Here is a 17,550-nt window from a genome sequence, read left to right as displayed (position 1 = left end):
TAAAGGAATTAAGGAGGGAAGTGTGTCTTCCCAGGTGCTGTGCCCCTTCACACAGCACCCCACCAGCTAGTGCCCAGGCACACATGGGCATCCATCTATGTTTGTTGCCTGAATGACCGTGGGTGAGAATGAAGACGTGGATGACCAGGGAGGGTGGGGGAAGTGACTCACCACTGCAGGCCCCTCTTGTTCCTGCGCAGATGCCTTCTCGGATTTCACGCTGGCCCGCCAGGGCTACCCGCGGATGGCGTTCTCCGCCTGCTTTGGCGGTATCATCTTCAGTATCCTTTGTGGTCTGTTCTTGGCCTTAGCACTGGTGTCACAGCCATGGGTGGGGAGTGCTCCGTGCCCCACCCTGAGGATTGGCTCTTGGTGTAACACCTGGGGCAGGTAACGTGGCTGCCTGGCCCTCAGCCTCCAAGGCTTTAAAATAGGGATTTGGGGAGTGTTAACCTCCTAGGGGGTGTTGTAAGGATCCAATGAGGTGAATGAAATTCTTGGCCCCTGGTAAGGGCTCAGCAGACAGCAGCTGTTATTGTTAGGGCAGTGAGTGGTGTGAGAAGCAGGCGCCCACAGGATGAGCTTACATGTTCTATGGAAGACCCTTTCTCTCTTGCTCACAGGGACATGTCATGGTCTATGCTAGGGGTTGGCAGACTTTTTCTAAAGGGCCAGAGAATACTTTTTTTTTTTTTTGAGACGGAGTCTCGCTCTGTCACCCAGGCTGGAGTGCAGTGGCACGATCTCGGCTCACTGCAATTTCTGCCTCCTGGGTTCAAGCAATTTTCCTGCCTCAGCCTCCCAAGTAGCTGGGACTATAGGCGCGTGTCACCACGCCCAGCTAATTTTTGTATTTTTAGTAGAGACTGGGTTTCACTATGTTGACCAGGCTGTTCTCAAACTCCTCACCTCAAACGATCTGCTGGCCTCAGCCTCCAAGTGCTGGGATTACAGGCATGAGCCACCACGCCCGGCCCAAAGAATAAATATTTTAGACTTTGGGCGCCATGGAGGCGGTTTTGCAGCTACTCAACTCTGCTGCTGTAGTGCAGAAACAGGCACAGACAATGCATAAGTCAATGGCCATGGCTCTGTTCCAATAAAACTTTATTTATAAAATCAGTTAGTGGACCAAATTTGGCCGGAGGGCTGATGTTTGCCAGCTTTTGGTCTATATAGAAAGGATGGATATAGCCAGCCTGGGGCTATGAAGAGAAAGAGCTTTGAAACCAGATGGTCGTGGGTTCCAGACAGTGCCTGGCACACGGAAGGCATTCAGCCAGCAGTGGATATTGTTGGCTGCTAAAGAAAGAAAGATGATCACAAAGCACCTGAAGGGCCACTCTCTCCAGGCTCCATGATGACAGAGCCTCACCAGGGGCTGTGGTGTGAGCAGCTGGCTGGCAAAACAAGCTGACTACAGGGACTGTGATGCCTGCCCTTTTAACTCCCAGGCTGAGCACGACCCTTGGTGGCCCTTTTGTGCCCCCAGGCTGAGCAGGACCCTTGGTGGCCCTTTTGTGCCCACTGAGGCCTACTTCTGGCTTTCGGGCTGCAGCCTCACCTGACCTCCCAGGTTGGCTGTGAAGGAGGGAGCCCAGAACGACCCCTAGAGATGGCCTTGGCTCATGGACCATCACCAGTCCCTCTAGGGACTGGGGGCAGTCCCTTCACCTCTCCTGGTCTCTGTTTCCCCACCTACTGAGTGCTTACATGGGCCAAGCATTCCTGGCACCCTAAGGTGTTTGATCCTTAGAGACTGACTGCAACATGTACTCAACGCCCATCTTGTTAAAGGCCTAAATGAATAGGGTCTCCTCAGATAGGGTGTTTGGGGAAAGGGGGAGTTGGGCATAAAGAAAGCCAAGTAAGTTCATTTTTTTGTAGGTCTGGGCACGGTGGTTCATACCTGTAATCCTAGCACTTTGGGAGGCTGAAGTACGAGGATCACTTGAGCCCAGGAATTTGAGATTTGCCTGGGCAACATAGCAAGACCCTGTCTCTACAAAAAAATTAAAAAATTAGCCAGGCGTATGCCTGTGATCCCAGCTACTTGGGAGGTTGAGGTGGGAGAATCACTAAGCCTAGGAGGTTGAGGCTGCAGTGAGCCGTGTTCACACCACTGCACTTGTCTTCGTCCAACCCCCACGAAATTTTTTTGAAATGGGTCTCACTCTATTGCCCAGGCTGGTCTCAAACTCCTGGCCTCTAGTGATCCTCCTGCCTCGGCCTCCCAAAGTGCTGGGATTATAGGTGTGAGCCACTGCGCCTGGCCCAAGTTCATTCTTGCCGTGGCATCCCAAGCCCCGGAGGTGAACGCAGTAGGAGGAAAGGGCTATGTGGTTGGGTTATGTGCAGGCCATTCCAGCAAAGCTTCCTGAGCTGGGCTGCAGACATCCTCGTGGGCGTGGGGCTGGGCTGCCTGCTCCAGATCTCCCGGAGCCACACAGAGGTGAAGGTGAGTATTCCTTGTAAGTTTACAAGTGTATATAACCAAGATGTAGCTTGACATGGTAAGGGGCAGGAAGGCCCTGGGTTTGGATCTGGTTGCCATCACTTAAGTCCCTGGCTGTATGACTTTGAGTGAGCTAGGGCCGGGTGTGGTAGCTCATGCCTATAATCCCAGCACTTTGGCAGACGGAGGCAGAATATCACTTGAGGTCAGGAGTTCGAGACCAGCCTGGCCGACATGGTGAAACCCCATCTCTCCACTAAAAATACAAAAATTAGCCAGGTGTGGTGGTGCACACCTGTAATCTCAGCTACTTGGGAGGCTGAGGCAGGGGAATCACTTGAACCCAGGAGGTGGAGATCACAGTAAGCCGAGATCGCGCCACTGCACTCCAGCCTGGGCGACAGAGTGAGACTTCATCTCAGAAAAAAAAAATGGAGTTAGGACATCTCTGGGCCTCAATTTCCTCCCCTGTAAAATGAGATTGATGACACCAGCTGAGCTTCCTGGATAAGCATGCAGGGGGAAGGGCCGGGCTGAGCACCATATCCCAGCGCTGCCCACAGGGGAGGTGACAGAAATGTGTGGGTGATTTGGGTGGGTAGCATGTGGCCAGATATTCCAGGTCCTCTAGAGAAGAAATCAGGATTCCTAGGTGAATTGTTTTCTATTTGAAAATCTGCCTCGCATGCAAACAAAACCCTGTGAGTGGGAGGCAGATTGGACCCCTGAGCCACAAGCTGGCAGTCCCGTCCCTGCATCTCTATTCTGGAGGACTTGAGTCGGGAGGCTCAGCAAGGAAGACGTAGGCTGGGGAGGAAGAGATGGCCTGGGGGCTGGTTTTAAGCCTCGCGGTGGGAAAGCACTTGGAGTGTTATGAGGCTGAACAAAGTCTCCCGTTTCTCCCAGAGGCATGAGGCACAAGTTGTTGAATAGGCTCTCAGCAGAGCCTATTAGCTGGGGGCAGGCCGGTTCTTTCACACTGGTCATGCCCACAAGCAAACAGCTACTTAGGGCTTGAAAAGTTTTCTTTTCTGAAAGGTAAACACCCTCTGCAAACTTTGTTGACCCTCTTTATCGGTTTAATAGGTTCCCTTTCATGGTAGATTCTAGGGCAGTTCCAGGTAATGAGGCTTTAGGGTTGGCCCCTCAGGGGACCTATTTCCTCTTTTCTCGGGGGGTGTGTGTGTATGTGTGTGTGTGTGTGTGTGTGTGTGTGTGTGTTCACCGCCTTTGTGCTGAGTTTAGGAAATGTGTGTGTGTGTGTGTGTGAGTGTGTGTGTCCACTGCCTTTGTGCTGAGTTTAGGAAATGTGTGCCTGCACATGTGCCCACCGCCTTTGTGCTGAGTTTAGGAAATGTGTGTGTCTGTGTGTGCGTCTGTGTGTGTTCACCGCCTTTGTGCTGAGTTTAGGAAATGCTCCTGCCGTTAAATTGCATGAGACATCAACATGGAAGGATGTCCATGGTGTACCGTTGGTTGAAAACCACAAGTCGCTTTGAAACACTCACCTATTGTACGGCCTCACCTCTGTTTTCAGAATTGATGCACATGTCTGGAGGGGTGTGTGTCCACAGGTGTGTGTAATATGGTACCCCATGGGGAGGGAGGATAGGCATTGGTTAAGAGCTTGCACTTAGATTTGGGCTCTGTCACTTACTCTGTCAGTTTCTTCATCTGTGGGTTGGAGATGAGAAGGATGCACGTGGCTGGGAAGATGAAAGGCCACAGTGCCTGGAAACACCCTGCACAGTACCTCGTGTTGTCTTCCTGTGTGTTGGATGCCTGCTAAGTGTGGAAGGAAGAGAAGTGGGGAGGGGACATTTCAATCCCTTTTACTCTTCTGTACTGCTTGAAAATGTGTCAGCAACCATGTGTGACACGTATACCATAGATTGTGTTAGTTCCCTAGCACTGTCATAAATGACCACAAACCAGGGGGCTGACAACAGCAAAAATTGAGTCTCTCACAGTTCTGGAGGCCAAAAGTTTGCAATAAGGCGTCAGCCGGGCAGTGCTGCCTCCAAACTCCGGGGGAGGATCCTTCCCCGCTTCTTCCAGCTGCTGGTGGCTCCGGGCGTTCCTTGCCCAGTGGGCCCATCACTGCAGTCTCTGCCTCTGTGTTCCCATGGCCATCTCTCTCTTCTTCTTACGGAGACATGAGTCATTGGATTTAGGGGCCACCCTAAGTCCAAGGTGATTGTATCTTGAAACCCTTAGCTTATTATATTTGCAACGACCCTATTTCAAGCAAGGCCACATGCTGAGCTTCTGGATGGGTGTGACTTTGTTGGGGGTGGGGCACTACTTACCCGACTGCATATATTAAAACCTGCAGCTGAAATCTGGAGGCTCCTCCCCAGTTCTAGAGAACGGGAATTGCGGTCAGCTCCTCCTTCTCCCGCAGAGGAGCCTGCCTTGTGCCTGACACTTTGGCTCTCGCTCGTTCATTTCTGCTGCTGCCACTCCTGTATCATTCATCCATCCCCTCCTTCACCCAGAAGGCGGCATCCTTCCAAGTTCAGAGTCAGGCTGAGGTGCCAGGCCCAGTGCTGCTGAGCACCTTGGACAAGTCAGTCAAGTCTGAGAGTCTTGGTTTCCTCCTCTGTAAAATGGAGTCCATCCTAGTACCCACCATACAAGACTATTGTTAGATCAATGACGACAGTGTCTGTTAGGCCCTTCGCACAATGCCTGGCATAGAGCAGGCACGCAATAGATACTTATAGCTGCCATTTTTTCAAAAACCTTATGGGCTGGGCGTGGTGGCTCATGCCTGTAATCCCAGCACTTTGGGAGGCCGAGGTGGGTGGATCACTTGAGGTCAGGAGTTCAAGACCGGCCTGGCCAACATGGTAAAACCCCATTTCTACTAAAAATACAAAAAAATTAGCCAGGCATGGTGGCAGATACCTGTAAGCCCAGCTACTCAGGAGGCTGAGGCAGGAGAATCACTTGAACCCGGGAGGTGGAGGTTGCTGTGAGCCAAGATTGTGCCATTGCACTCCAGCCTGGGTGACAAGAATGAGACTCCAAGTCAAAAAAAAAAAAAAAAAAAAAAGCCTCATAAAGATTTTTTCCATTTTATTATGAAAACTCAAACATAGAACAGTTAAAAGACTTATATGATAGACACACATATTCCCACCACCCAGGCTCTACTGTTTACGTTTGGCTGCCTTTGCTTTGTCGTCTGTCTGTCCATGCCTGTCTGTCTATGCCTCCATCTGTTCTTTTTTTTTTTTTTTTTTTTTTTTTGAGATGGAGTCTTGCTGTCACCCAGGCTGGAGTGCAGTGGTGCAATCTTGGCTTGCTGCAGCCTCCGCCTCCCAGGTTCAAGTGATTCTCCTGCCTCAGCATCCCAAGTAGGTGGGATTACAGGCACGTGCCACCGCATCTGGCTAATTTTGGCATTTTTAATAGAGATGGGGTTTCACCATGTTGGTCAGGCTGGTCTCGAACTCCTGACCTCAAGTGATCTGCCCGCTTTGGCCTCCCAAGGTGTTGGGATTACAGGCGTGAGCCACTGTTCCTGGCCTAACACATCCATGTTGTTTCTTGATGCACTTCACAGTAAGTGGTGGACATCCGCTTGTGCGTGTCATTGACTAGAGTTCAGTGTTAAAAACAGAGGGAATTATAATGACATCTGACTCGAGGCAGGGGAGAGGCACCCAGGCAGGTGGACCTGGCTGAAGTTGGAAGAGAAGGTTCCCTTTCCCTGCTGCTTCTGAGTCTGGAAACTTCTGGGACCATGTCTGGGTAACTTTAGGGTGGGGCCTGCCATCCCCCAGGGCAGGCCGGGCTGCTGCAGGCCAGTCTTCCCCAACTGGCCCCCAGCTGGTGCCCTCAAACATTGTTGAGGCTGCATTGTTGTTGTTATTTTTATTTATTTATTTATTTTTTTGAGATAGAGTCTTACTCCATCACCCAGGCTGGAGTGCAGTAGCACGATATCAGCTTACTGCAACCTCCGCTTCCTGAGTTCAAGTGATTCTCCTGCCTCAGCCTCCCCAGTAGCACACCGCCATGCCTGGCTAATTTTTGTATTTTTAGTAGATACAGGGTTTCACCGTATTGGCCAGGCTGGTCTTGAACTCCTGATCTCAGGTGATCCACCTGCCTCAGCCTCCCAAAGTGCTGAAATTACAGACATGAGCCACTGTGCTCGGCCGAGATTGCATTGTTGTTGAGGGTGCATTGTTGAGGCTGCATTATTGTTGAGGCTGCATTGCTGAAGATGCATTGTTGTTCAGGGTGCATTGTTATTGAGGCTGCATTGTTGTTGAGGTTGCATTGTTATTGAGACTGCATTGTTGAGGCTGCATTGTTGAGGGTGCATTGTTATTGAGGCTGCATTGTTGAGGCTGCATTGTTGAGGGTGCATTGTTATTGAGGCTGCATTGTTATTGAGGCTGCATTGTTGTTGAGGGTGCATTGTTGAGGCTGCATTGTTATTGAGGCTGCATTGTTGTTGAGGGTGCATTGTTGAGGCTGCATTGTTGTTGAGGTTGCATTGTTGTTGAGGTTGCATTGTTATTGAGACTGCATTGTTGAGGCTGCATTGTTGAGGGTGCATTGTTATTGAGGCTGCATTGTTGTTGAGGCTGCATTGTTGAGGGTGCATTGTTATTGAGGCTGCATTGTTGTTGAGGGTGCATTGTTGAGGCTGCATTGTTGTTGAGGTTGCATTGTTGTTGAGGGTGCATTGTTGTTGAGGTTGCATTGTTGTTGAGGGTGCATTGTTGAGGTTGCATTGTTGTTGAGGGTGCATTGTTGTTGAGGGTGCATTGTTGTTGAGGTTGCATTGTTGTTGAGGGTGCATTGTTGAGGCTGCATTGTTGTGGAGGCTGCATTGTTGAGGCTGCATTGTTGTTGAGGTTGCATTGTTGTTGAGGGTTCATTGCTGTTGAGGTTCCATCGCTGTTGAGGGTGCATCATTGTTGAGGGTGCATTGTTGTTGAGGGTGCATTGTTGAGGCTGCATTGTTATTGAGGCTGCATTGTTGTTGAGGGTGCATTGTTGTTGAGGTTGCATTGTTGTTGAGGTTGCATTGTTATTGAGGCTGCATTGTTGTTGAGGCTGCATTGTTGAGGTTGCATTGTTGTTGAGGCTGCATTGTTGAGGCTGCATTGTTGTTGAGGGTGCATTGTTGTGGAGGCTGCATTGTTGTTGAGGGTGCATTGTTGTGGAGGCTGCATTGTTGAGGCTGCATTGTTGTTGAGGGTTCATTGCTGTTGAGGTTCCATCACTGTTGAGGGTGCATCATTGTTGAGGGTGCATTGTTGTTGAGGGTGCATTGTTGTTGAGGCTGCATTGTTATTGAGGCTGCATTGTTGTTGAGGGTGCATTGTTGAGGCTGCATTGTTATTGAGGCTGCATTGTTGTTGAGGGTGCATTGTTGTTGAGGGTGCATTGTTGTTGAGGTTGCATTGTTATTGAGGCTGCATTGTTGTTGAGGGTGCATTGTTGAGGCTGCATTGTTATTGAGGCTGCATTGTTGTTGAGGGTGCATTGTTGTTGAGGTTGCATTGTTGTTGAGGTTGCATTGTTATTGAGGCTGCATTGTTGTTGAGGGTGCATTGTTGTTGAGAGTGCATTGTTGTTGAGGTTCCATTGTTATTGAGGCAGCATTGTTGTTGAGGGTGCATTGTTGAGGCTGCATTGTTGTTGAGGGTGCATTGTTGTTGAGGGTGCATTGTTATTGAGGCTGCATTGTTGTTGAGGGTTCATTGCTGTTGAAGTTCCATTGCTGTTGAGGCTGCATTGCTGTTGAGGGTGCGTTGTTGTTGAGGGTGCATTGTTGTTGAGGTTGCATTGTTGTTGAGGGTGCATTGTTGAGGGTGTGTTGTTGTTGAGGGTGCATTGTTGTTGAGGTTGCATTGCTGTTGAGGGTGCGTTGTTGAGGGTGTGTTGTTGTTGAGGTTGCATTGCTGTTGAGGGTACATTGTTGTTGAGGGTGCATTGTTGTTGAGGTTGCATTGTTGTTGAGGGTGCATTGTTGTTGAGGGTGCATTGTTGAGGGTGCATTGTTGTTGAGGGTGCATTGTTGAGGGTGCATTGTTGTTGAGGGTGCATTGTTGAGGTTGCATTATTGCTGAGGGTGCATTGTTATGTTAGCTGCAGATGGGGCGGGGCCTGTGACGGGCAGTGACCCAGCCTCTCTCCCCTCATTCTTCCACAGCTGGAGCCAGATGGACTGCTGGTGTGGGTCCTGGCAGGCGCCCTGGGGCTCAGCCTCGTCTTCTCCCTGGTCTCAGTCCCATTGCAGTGCTTCCAGCTCAGCAGAGTCTACGGCATTTGCCTGCTCCTCTTCTACCTGAACTTCCTTGTCGTGGCCCTCCTCACTGAATTTGGAGTGATTCGCCTGAAAAGCACGTGACTGAAGCTGCTTAGTGCTATGGCCTCACTGCAGGCAGGAGCCCCGCCCCTCCTGCTGGGGGAGGCCCAGGGACTGGAGCATTTCTGCAAGGCCCCTGTGGGCACGAGAACGTGTCCCTTGCTGCTGGAGATCTGAGGTCACTGCTGTGAGCTGAGAGAACTGCTCTGTACTTTTTTTTTTTTCCTGAGACGGAGTCTTGCTCTGTTGCCCAGGCTGGAGTACAGTGGTGTGATCTCAGCTCACTGCAAGCTCCGCCTCCCAGGTTCACGCCATTCTCCTGCCTTAGCCTCCCAAGTAGCTGGGACTACAGGCGCCCCCCACCATGCCTGGCTATTTTGTATTTTTAGTAGAGATGGGGTTTCACCGTGTTAGCCAGGACAGTCTTGATCTCCTGACCTCGTGATCCACCCACCTCGGCTTCCCAAAGTGCTGGGATTACAGGCATGAGCCACAGCGCCCGGCCTGCTCTGTACCTCTTGCTGCCAGCATCTAACAGTCTTGCCGTGGGGACCTTGGAAACTGGGCTTTGCTCTGGACAAAGGGTTCCAGAGAGAAGCTAGAAGGCCCCCTTGAATGACCCCCAGAACCCCTCTGAGAAGGTCTGGAGTTTGGGGGAAGGGGACAGCTGGGTGTGTTCCAGGCCATGCTGGAGGTACCCCTGAGACACAAGCGCTGCCCATTCCCCTTGCCTGGGCTTCAGGCCTTCTGGCACCTTCTCAGGGCACAAGTGGCTACCCAACCCTGACTCAGAGAACAAGGGTGGCTTGGACCCCTGGGAATCAGGCCGCCAAGGGCTGAGCTTCAGAGCTGCACCATCTGCCAGAAACAGAATTCGAGACATATTTAATTTTGAATTTCTCCTTGCCACGTTAATAAAGCCAAAAGCAGCGGGTGCCATTCATGGCAATACACTTCACTGAACCCACTTGCTCCCCAAACGACGTCAACCCGAGGCACTGCTACGCCAGCAGCTGCCACATGGGATGGCGGCTCAGGCACTCCCTCCAGGATTCTGCCCCTGACTGTCCACAAACTCCTTTGTTTGTGCTGGAACTTGGGCTTCTCCAGCTGCCAAGCAGGAGTCAGTAGGACCGTGCCTGTGCCTCTCTCAGGGGGGACCCTGGGTGGGGTTCCAAGGCCTGTGAGCTGGGAAAGGACAGATGAGGGGACCTCGTGCCTTCTTACTGTCACGCAGTGACCCTGCCTTATGTTGCCGAAATAAGCAACTCTTAGGTTTGCCTGACTGCCTTATGCTGGTAAAGAAAAGGGATTCAACTGTCTTTTTTCCAAATAAAAAAAAAATTCAAAATTTCAAGTGTAGAGAAAATGATACCCTCAACTATCACCAGTTCTTCCTCACCTGGGGCCAGCGTTGAGTGGCTGAGCCTAGGGCCCGACTCAGGGTGGGGCTGGGGCAGGATCAGGAGTGGCCATGGCCTCGGATGGGGCCACTCTCCCGACAATACCCGAAACCACGGAAGTCAAGAGGCAGCGACCGTGTTTACAAAGCAGAGGCTCTTTTATTAATATGCCAGAAATCCAGAGACATAGTGGGTTTTCTAGGAAACAAATCACCAATGTACAAAACCGTACAGCATTGCTCCCGTGATCCGTACAAAATGATTGTCCGCATGGTGGAGTAAGGCTGGGGTTGTGGGAGGGGAAGCGAGGAGCTGGGGAGGAGCACGGTTCTATTGCCGCCACCACCAGGCTGTGCCCCTGGCTGCCAGTGAGTGTCACTTGGGTGTACTCAACTGTGACATCAAGGACGAGAGGGCATCTGAGCTAGATCACATCCCAGGGCCCACAGAGCTCACAGCCTGTGGGGGGACCCCAACTCCCTGCTTGGTGGGGCGAGGCATAACCTGGAGATAGCTGTCCCTGGCCTCAGTGACAAGGGCGCCCACCTCTGGTCTGTTAACACTGCTGCCATTAGGCATTTGTCGGGTCCTGGCCAAAACCAGGTCCTTTCTCAGGACAGGGTTGGGCGGATGGACACATTAACTTGCTCTGAACAGGGCTGAGATCCCCCTCCTCCTGGAATAGGCCTTCCCACCTGGGGGCCTCTACTCCCCTGGGCAGACCCCGGGGTGCTGCTGGCCCCTCCAGGTTTCCACCCTTGGGGAGAAAGGGCTGAGGCAAGGCCCAGATGCTCAGGTCAGAGACTCACACCTTTAGAAGCTGTCCCTTGACCCTTGCTTCCAAAATGCCCATTTCAACACACAAAAGCTAAAAGGCACCCAATTGTGCAATCAAGTTCCCTCTCTGCAAAAGGGAGGGGGTTCTGGCCTGGGGCTCGAGGTGGAGCTCCCGGTGATGGCCCATGGCCCTCCAGAGAGGAAGAGGACAAAGTCAGTCTGACTCCTGGGGGAATCACAGTGATTCTCAATAATTTGTGATTTTCCCAAAGGGCTGTGCTTTAAAAACAAACACCCACCACTTCTCCAACTCCCCTGACCTGGGAAGAGGGGAAGGGGAGAACCATGCCATGCTGGCTATGGGATCCAGCTTGGCCTTGGAGGTGAGCAGAGGTTGGGGGTCCAGGTACTGCTCCCCTGGGGTTGGGTACCACCTCGCCCGTTCTGTGGCTGGGAAAAGGACAAGGCCAGAGGGAGCCTCTGTCCACCTTCCTTCTGAAGTCACAGAAAGCAGGCACCAGAGGGCCGGGGCGGCCAGGAATGCCCGGCAGCACACTCCTTGCCCTCTGCACCCTCCGTGCTGCCGCTGCGGCTCCTGCTGTGGAACCTGTGCTGTGCTCTGTTCTGTGGCTCAGGAAAGCGGAACCAAAGCAACCTCTGCACTGACCCTGCCTCTGTGGGTACCGTGGCGGGAGAGGGGGGTGGTGACGTTAACTGAGGGTTCATCTGAACCTACTTCTGCACCAACAGCTCCTGCTATTGCATTCTCTGGTGTGAGCAGAGCCAGGGAGCGTGGCTGGGAGCTGGGCCACGGCCACAGGGCTGCTGCGTCCCACAGGGAGCGTCTCCTTGTGCTGTTCGCTCCTGTTCCTAGTGCACATGTGTGAAGGACCTGGTATCAGCTTAGCACAATCCTTAATTAATCAAAATGTTGTTTTGCTTGAATGGGTAAATCACAAAAAAGGGATTTGGTCAAGAGCCCATTCCAGGAAGTGGTCTGGGTTACAGACATCGGCCCTACCTCCTGCCTCATGCCCCTTCCTCCAGGGTCTGGGTCCCCAAGGAGGCCACTGTGGAAGGATTTTTGTCAGTAAAGGGTTAAGCCAGAGAAGGCTGGGTGGGAGGCTTGCAGAGCCAAGAGAGGAGATTGGTCAGTGTAGTCTGTGGCCGCCTGGAACTGGCTAACTGAGCTCTGGCCACATGGGCACAGTCACCCCAATTCCGCTTCCCATTAGATCCCGGGCACTGGTCCCCGAAGAGTGTTGCATGACATTATCACAGAAGCTGAAACACCACCCTGGAGACCAGGAGTTCTTTCCTTCCTAAGTGGTTCTGTCCCAAAAGCAAAACCCAGAAACCTGTGGCATGCCCGCAGGGAGAGGGGGTGGGGGTGCCATCAGGTTGGGGGCACGTGAGCCTGAAGCAGTAGCAGTGACGGCTTTGGACATGGCCGATGGAGGCCAGCCCACATGGGGGGCAAGCCCCGCAGAGTCGACTGGATCCAGGTGAGGGGTTTCCTTGTGAAGGGGCTTCTGGAGCCTTCCACAGTAGGAAGAGCTCAGACCTGGTGGCCACACCCCACCCCTCACCAAACTGGCTTCTAGAGTTAAGGAAAACAGGGCAAGGTGGTTATAAACTAAGCCCCATCTTGTCTGTCTTCTTTCTTCCTGTATATAAATATGTGCATATACGTGAGTATGTGTACACACACCGCAGTTCCGTACATCGCAGTAGAGTAATACTATTGTGTTATTGCATAGAAGAGATGGCTTTCGGGCACTGGGCTAGGTAACAGTCTGGGAGCGCTGGCGGCTGCTGGGGGGCTGCTGGGTGGCGGGCATTGCACTGCTGCTGAGCTGTCGCTGCTGCTCCTGCTCCCTGGCATGCTCCTCGTACCACTCCTGGAGAAGAGAGCAGAGGGGGCGCTGAGGGCTGCACCCCACCCCGTGCCCCGCCCACCCCACAAGGTCACACAGCCCACAGCATCCAGGCTGGAGGGGGCAGGGCTGCCAGCCTCACCCATCTGGTACTGAAACTCCCCTGTCACAGGCCCAGAAATGCTGGGAATTTTGAATATGGCCCCAGAGGCAAAAATGACAATGAAATCTTTCCCTAGTGTCTGGAGGCTTGCACACAGCAGCTCTCCAACAAGTCCAAGCAGGAACAACCCTTGCCCCTTGTTTGTGAGCATAACCCTTCACTAAAGGGTCCCCCTGAGGGACCCCTTTTGAGCTTGGCAGGAATTGTGTCCATTTCACAGCTGAGATACCGAGGCTCAGAGCTGTATTGTGCTAATACTTCACCTAACTTTCACCCTCCAACAGGAATGTGAAGTCATTCTGAAAACATCCAACAGTGCACCACCCAAGGCCATGATGATAACCTCTGACATTTTCAGGGACTGAGGTATTCAGGTAATTAATTAAGGAATTAAGAAGTATACCCCACATTTCCTTTTTTTTTTGGAGACAGAGTCTCACTGTGTGGCATAGGCTGGAGGGCAGTGGCGAGGTACGGCTCACTGCAGCCTTCCACTCCGGGGCTCAAGTGATCCTCCCGCCTCATCCTCCCAAGTAGCTGGGAATACAGGCACGCACCACCATACCCTACCCTACTTTTTAAAAGACTGAACCATAGACTTTTAGAGCTTCGAGATGGCCTAGTTCTGACCCCCTTGTTTTACAGAGGGGAAAACTGAGGCCTGGAGCAGATGGACAGGCAGAAGGGCAGAGGCCGAGGGCAGCACACCTCCCTCCGACCACACCTGAGTGGCTGCTGCTGCACAGTTGTCCGCTCGCACAGACAGGCATGGAGTGACTTGCCCAAGGTCAAACGCTTCTATTATTTCCATGTCTCTGTGATACCAAGTTCAGTGAGCCACTACACATCAGCCCAGAGAACACTGCCTGAGTCTCTTGTGTTCCTGAAGAGAATGTGTAAGCTGCTTTGGGGATGGCACCGCCTGCTTTTCAGGTGTGGACCCTGATTGTCACCGTTTTAGTGAAACAGAAGGGCTTCAAGCTGTTAAAATGCCAGAAAACACAGCAAAGCCACCACAGCTGGTGTAGGAGAGGCTCCCCAGAGCCCTGGCAACCCTGAGGTGGTTGAGAAGACCCTGCAGGGCTCATGTGCTGGTGGCCCATGGTCTGGAAGGCACAGTGCCAAGTGCCAGCCTACATGGTGCTTTGTGAGATATTTTCCTTAGCTGCCAATATGTAGAGATTGGGAGATTGTGCAAAGAAAAGGAAAAAGAAAAACATCTGACTCTGCCTTTTTTTTTTTTTTTTGGAGACAGAGTCTTGCTCTGTCACCCAAGCTGGAGTGCAGTGGCATGATCTTGACTCACTGCAACCTCCATCTCCTGGAGTCAAGCAATTCTGCCTCAGTCTCCTCAGTAGCTGGGATTACAGGTGCACAGAACCAGGCCTGGCTAAATTGTGTATTTTTAGCAGAGACAGGGTTTCACCATGTTGGCCAGACTGGTCTTGAGCTCCTGGCATCAAGTGATCTGCCTGCCTTGGCCTCCCAAAGTGCTGGGATTACAGGCGTGAGCCACCGTGCCTGGCCTGCCTTTTCTTAAATTAGAAGCCAAGGTGGCAGGATCGCTTGAGGCCAGGAGTTTGAGACCATAGCAAGACCTCACTGCTACAAAATAAGATAATTAGGGTGTCACGGTGCACACCTGTAGTTCCAGCTGCTTGGGTAGGCTGAGTGGGGAGGATCACTTGAACCCAGGGGTTGGAGGCTACAGTGAGCTATGATCGCGCCACTGGACTCCAACCTGGGTGACAGAGCGATACCACCTCTAAAAGAAAAAAAGCAAACACCCAATTATGAAAAACTCCAAGCAGTCCCAGCCTGGCCACTAAACCCCATCTCCACTAAAAATACAAAAATTAGCCAGGTGTGGTGGTGTATGCCTGTAATCCCAGCTACTGGGGAGGCTGAGGCAGGAGAATCGCTTGAACCCAGGAGGCGGAGGTTGCAGTGAGCCTAGATCACGCCACTACACTCCAGCATGGGAGACAGAGCGAGACTCCATCTCAAAACAAAACACCAAGCAGCCTGGCCACAGTAGACCTTCCTATTGGGCAGCACTCGCTGGAGCTGGGAGGAGGCTGTGTCCCCTTTGGACAGGCACATCCTTGCCAGTTCACCACCGTCACTGCTCTTTCCTCTTTGCTCACTGTTTCTTGCTACACATGTTTGAGTTTGCAGCTGACTCAGAATAAGAGATGGAGACAAGGTTCTGGAGAATTCATAAGGGGCAGGGACATGGCGGCAGGCAAATGGGAGAGCTGCCTCTGCTGTGCACGTGTCAAGGGTTTAAGGCTAAGTGGGCCCCACTCAGGTCCCACACAACCCCAGCAGTGGTCCCGATGGACGATCCACATCTCTCTACCAGCCTTCTCCCTCTCCTCAGAGGGCTGGGGAGCAGCTCCCTGCCCCTCCCAGGACGTAGCTCGGGGGAGGACTAGCAGCGTGGTCAGCCAGGCTCCTACCTGGATCTCTTCCTGGTACATCTTCAGGCTCAAGTCGCTCTTGGTCCTTGATCGCCGTCCCAGAAACACCATGGAACGTTGCTAAGGAAGAGCAGAGGCTGCAGGGCTGGGCTGCAGATGTTCAGGTCCCACCCCTGGTGCCACAGCTGGCCTCTCCCACTTCTCCGGCTTTTGCAACTGTGTCACTCAAAAATGTTACCAATATCTGAGGGAAGGGATCACACCATGGTGAAACCTGCCTCCCTCCTTCGGACCAGGGCCTGGGCTCCTCACCTGGTATCTCTCCATCTGGGAGAGGGTCTCCAGCAGCCGGGTGACGTCCGAGGAGGCCCCCCGTGCCTCCCGGTAGAGCTCCAGGACAGCAACCAGCTCTTCTTTGGAGATTTCCTTCTCAAGGGTGATGCCACCATCAACTGCAGGGAGGGAGGGCAGGTGTGGGAAGGGCCTGGGGCTGGAGCCACCAACCTGGCTGGGTCTCGTACCTCCCTGACCCCCCTCCACAGGGGGTCTTAAGGTTCCCTCTCTAAACCAACACTGCATTGGCATCCTGCTCTCCTCCTCGGCCCTCCCTTCCCTTCCCCTCCCTCTGCTGTGATGTCAGGAGTGCAGGTCTAGCCAGCAGCTGTTACAGGGCCAGAGGGTTTCAGGAAGGGGCCTCTAAACACAGAAAAAATGGTCAGACGGTCTGATACGACAGAGATCTGAGGATGAGTAGTAGCAGGTGTGGGGATGGGGTATTCTGTTTGTTTTGAGAGACAGGGTCTCACTCCGCTGCCCAGGCTGGAGTGCAGTGGTGTGATCATGGTCACTGCAGCCATGACCTGCTGGGCTCAAGCAATCAAGTGCGGACAGTTTTGAATTTGGAAAGAGTCAGGCAGTCACTAAAGCCAGCACCATCCAGTTGCAGCAGGAATACGATTCGCCTGTGCTGTAAACAATGTTTACACCATTTAAATCAAGAACCGTAATGTGAACCTATTATTGAGAAATGTGGAGATGACTAACAGAAGAAATAGCTAAGAGGGAGAAGCCTCTGGAGGATGGGAGGGGGAAGGCAGGGCACGGGCTGCTGCTGCCACATAAGCCTTTCTCTACTTCCTGATTTTTCTCCAACTATGACATGCACTGTCTTTTTTTAAAGTTAGATCATGTCTTCTGACATTAAATATTTGAAAATGAATACAAATACAAGATCTAGAAAGACAAGCCAGATAGATAAGCTGGACAACCAGACAGCAGAAAAATGACAGCCTGATGGCTGGCTGGACGGCCACCCAGACAGACAGACAGAGCTGGGTGGGCGGCAGACATCAAATGCCCAAGGCATCATCCCTGCAGACCTTCCGAGTCCTGGTTCTTGCGGCTGTAGTTCATTCGGAAGACGAAGGCCTCGAGGATGAAGGCGACAATGATCGTCATCACCACCTGGCCAGGGACAGGGAGGGAGGGGCAAGACAGGGGAGGAGGGTGGGTGAGTGTCTGTGGCTGCGCAGCCCACGCCCAACAGAGCCCGGCCATAGGGGACACAGCCCCACCCCCTGACGCTGCAGCCTGAAGAGCAGGGGCAGCTGGTGATGTGGAAGACGAAGGACAAAGAGCATTCTGTGGTCCGGGACCTACCATGGTCACAATGTAAAAGGTCATGAAGTAGAGGCGGCTCCAGTGGGAGGTCTGAGAGGTGACGCCTTCCTGGAGGCCAAGGGAAGCAGCCAGTGAGGGGGTGCCCATGCAGGGCAGGTCCCTGTCTATACAGGCTGCTCCATGGCCCCGGCTCTTCGTAGACCCCACCCTGATTGGTGGCTGGCTGTGAGAGACGGAGGAGAGGGAGCTTGCCCCTCTGGGCCCAACACTAATTCCTGACTGCTGAAGAAGCCCTGGCTGCTCCCCTGGACGGCTGGATCCAGAACGAGGGCAGCCTTTATCCCAGTAGGGCTGGGAGTCGGGAAAGTTTAAGGAATGGAATAAAGAGATCAGCAATGCTCGCCGCATTGTCACTAGAGGGAAATGTCATCCCTACAGTGGGCGAGACAGGACAGAGACCCAGAGTCTAAGTGGCATCTCCTGGCTGCTGGGAAC

At 52.6% G+C, this 17,550-nt stretch overlaps 2 protein-coding genes across 8 annotated transcripts in view; one reads left to right on the top strand and one right to left on the bottom strand.

Annotated features, from left to right (window-relative positions):
* SLC8B1 (solute carrier family 8 member B1) overlaps window positions 1-10,149 on the top strand; it is a 38,556-nt gene extending 28,407 nt beyond the window's left edge. For both annotated transcript variants that reach the window (XM_073021139.1, XM_073021138.1), the window contains 3 exons: window positions 201-281; window positions 2,394-2,458; window positions 8,637-10,149. In XM_073021139.1, coding sequence (XP_072877240.1) covers window positions 201-281; window positions 2,394-2,458; window positions 8,637-8,803 — 313 coding nt within the window. In that variant the 3' untranslated portion in view covers window positions 8,804-10,149. The remainder of the gene's footprint in view (window positions 1-200; window positions 282-2,393; window positions 2,459-8,636) is intronic.
* Window positions 10,150-10,334: 185 nt separating this feature from the next.
* The window catches only part of TPCN1 (two pore segment channel 1), a 76,504-nt gene continuing 69,288 nt past the window's right edge, over window positions 10,335-17,550 (bottom strand). For 4 of the 6 annotated variants that reach the window (XM_008004816.3, XM_073021136.1, XM_073021135.1 and 1 more), the window contains 5 exons: window positions 17,095-17,163; window positions 16,815-16,899; window positions 15,748-15,887; window positions 15,475-15,555; window positions 10,335-12,873 (listed from right to left, as the gene is read on the bottom strand). In XM_008004816.3, coding sequence (XP_008003007.3) covers window positions 12,757-12,873; window positions 15,475-15,555; window positions 15,748-15,887; window positions 16,815-16,899; window positions 17,095-17,163 — 492 coding nt within the window. In that variant the 3' untranslated portion in view covers window positions 10,335-12,756. Of the gene's footprint in view, window positions 12,874-15,474; window positions 15,556-15,747; window positions 15,888-16,814; window positions 16,900-17,094; window positions 17,164-17,550 lie in introns of those variants that run through there. The other 2 variants (XR_012094595.1, XR_012094596.1) reach the window with 1 other exon arrangement.

The sequence above is a fragment of the Chlorocebus sabaeus genome, chromosome 11, assembly GCF_047675955.1.
Source record: "Chlorocebus sabaeus isolate Y175 chromosome 11, mChlSab1.0.hap1, whole genome shotgun sequence".
NCBI classification, from domain to species: Eukaryota; Metazoa; Chordata; class Mammalia; order Primates; family Cercopithecidae; genus Chlorocebus; species Chlorocebus sabaeus.
This window is presented reverse-complemented; position numbering and strand designations above follow the sequence as displayed.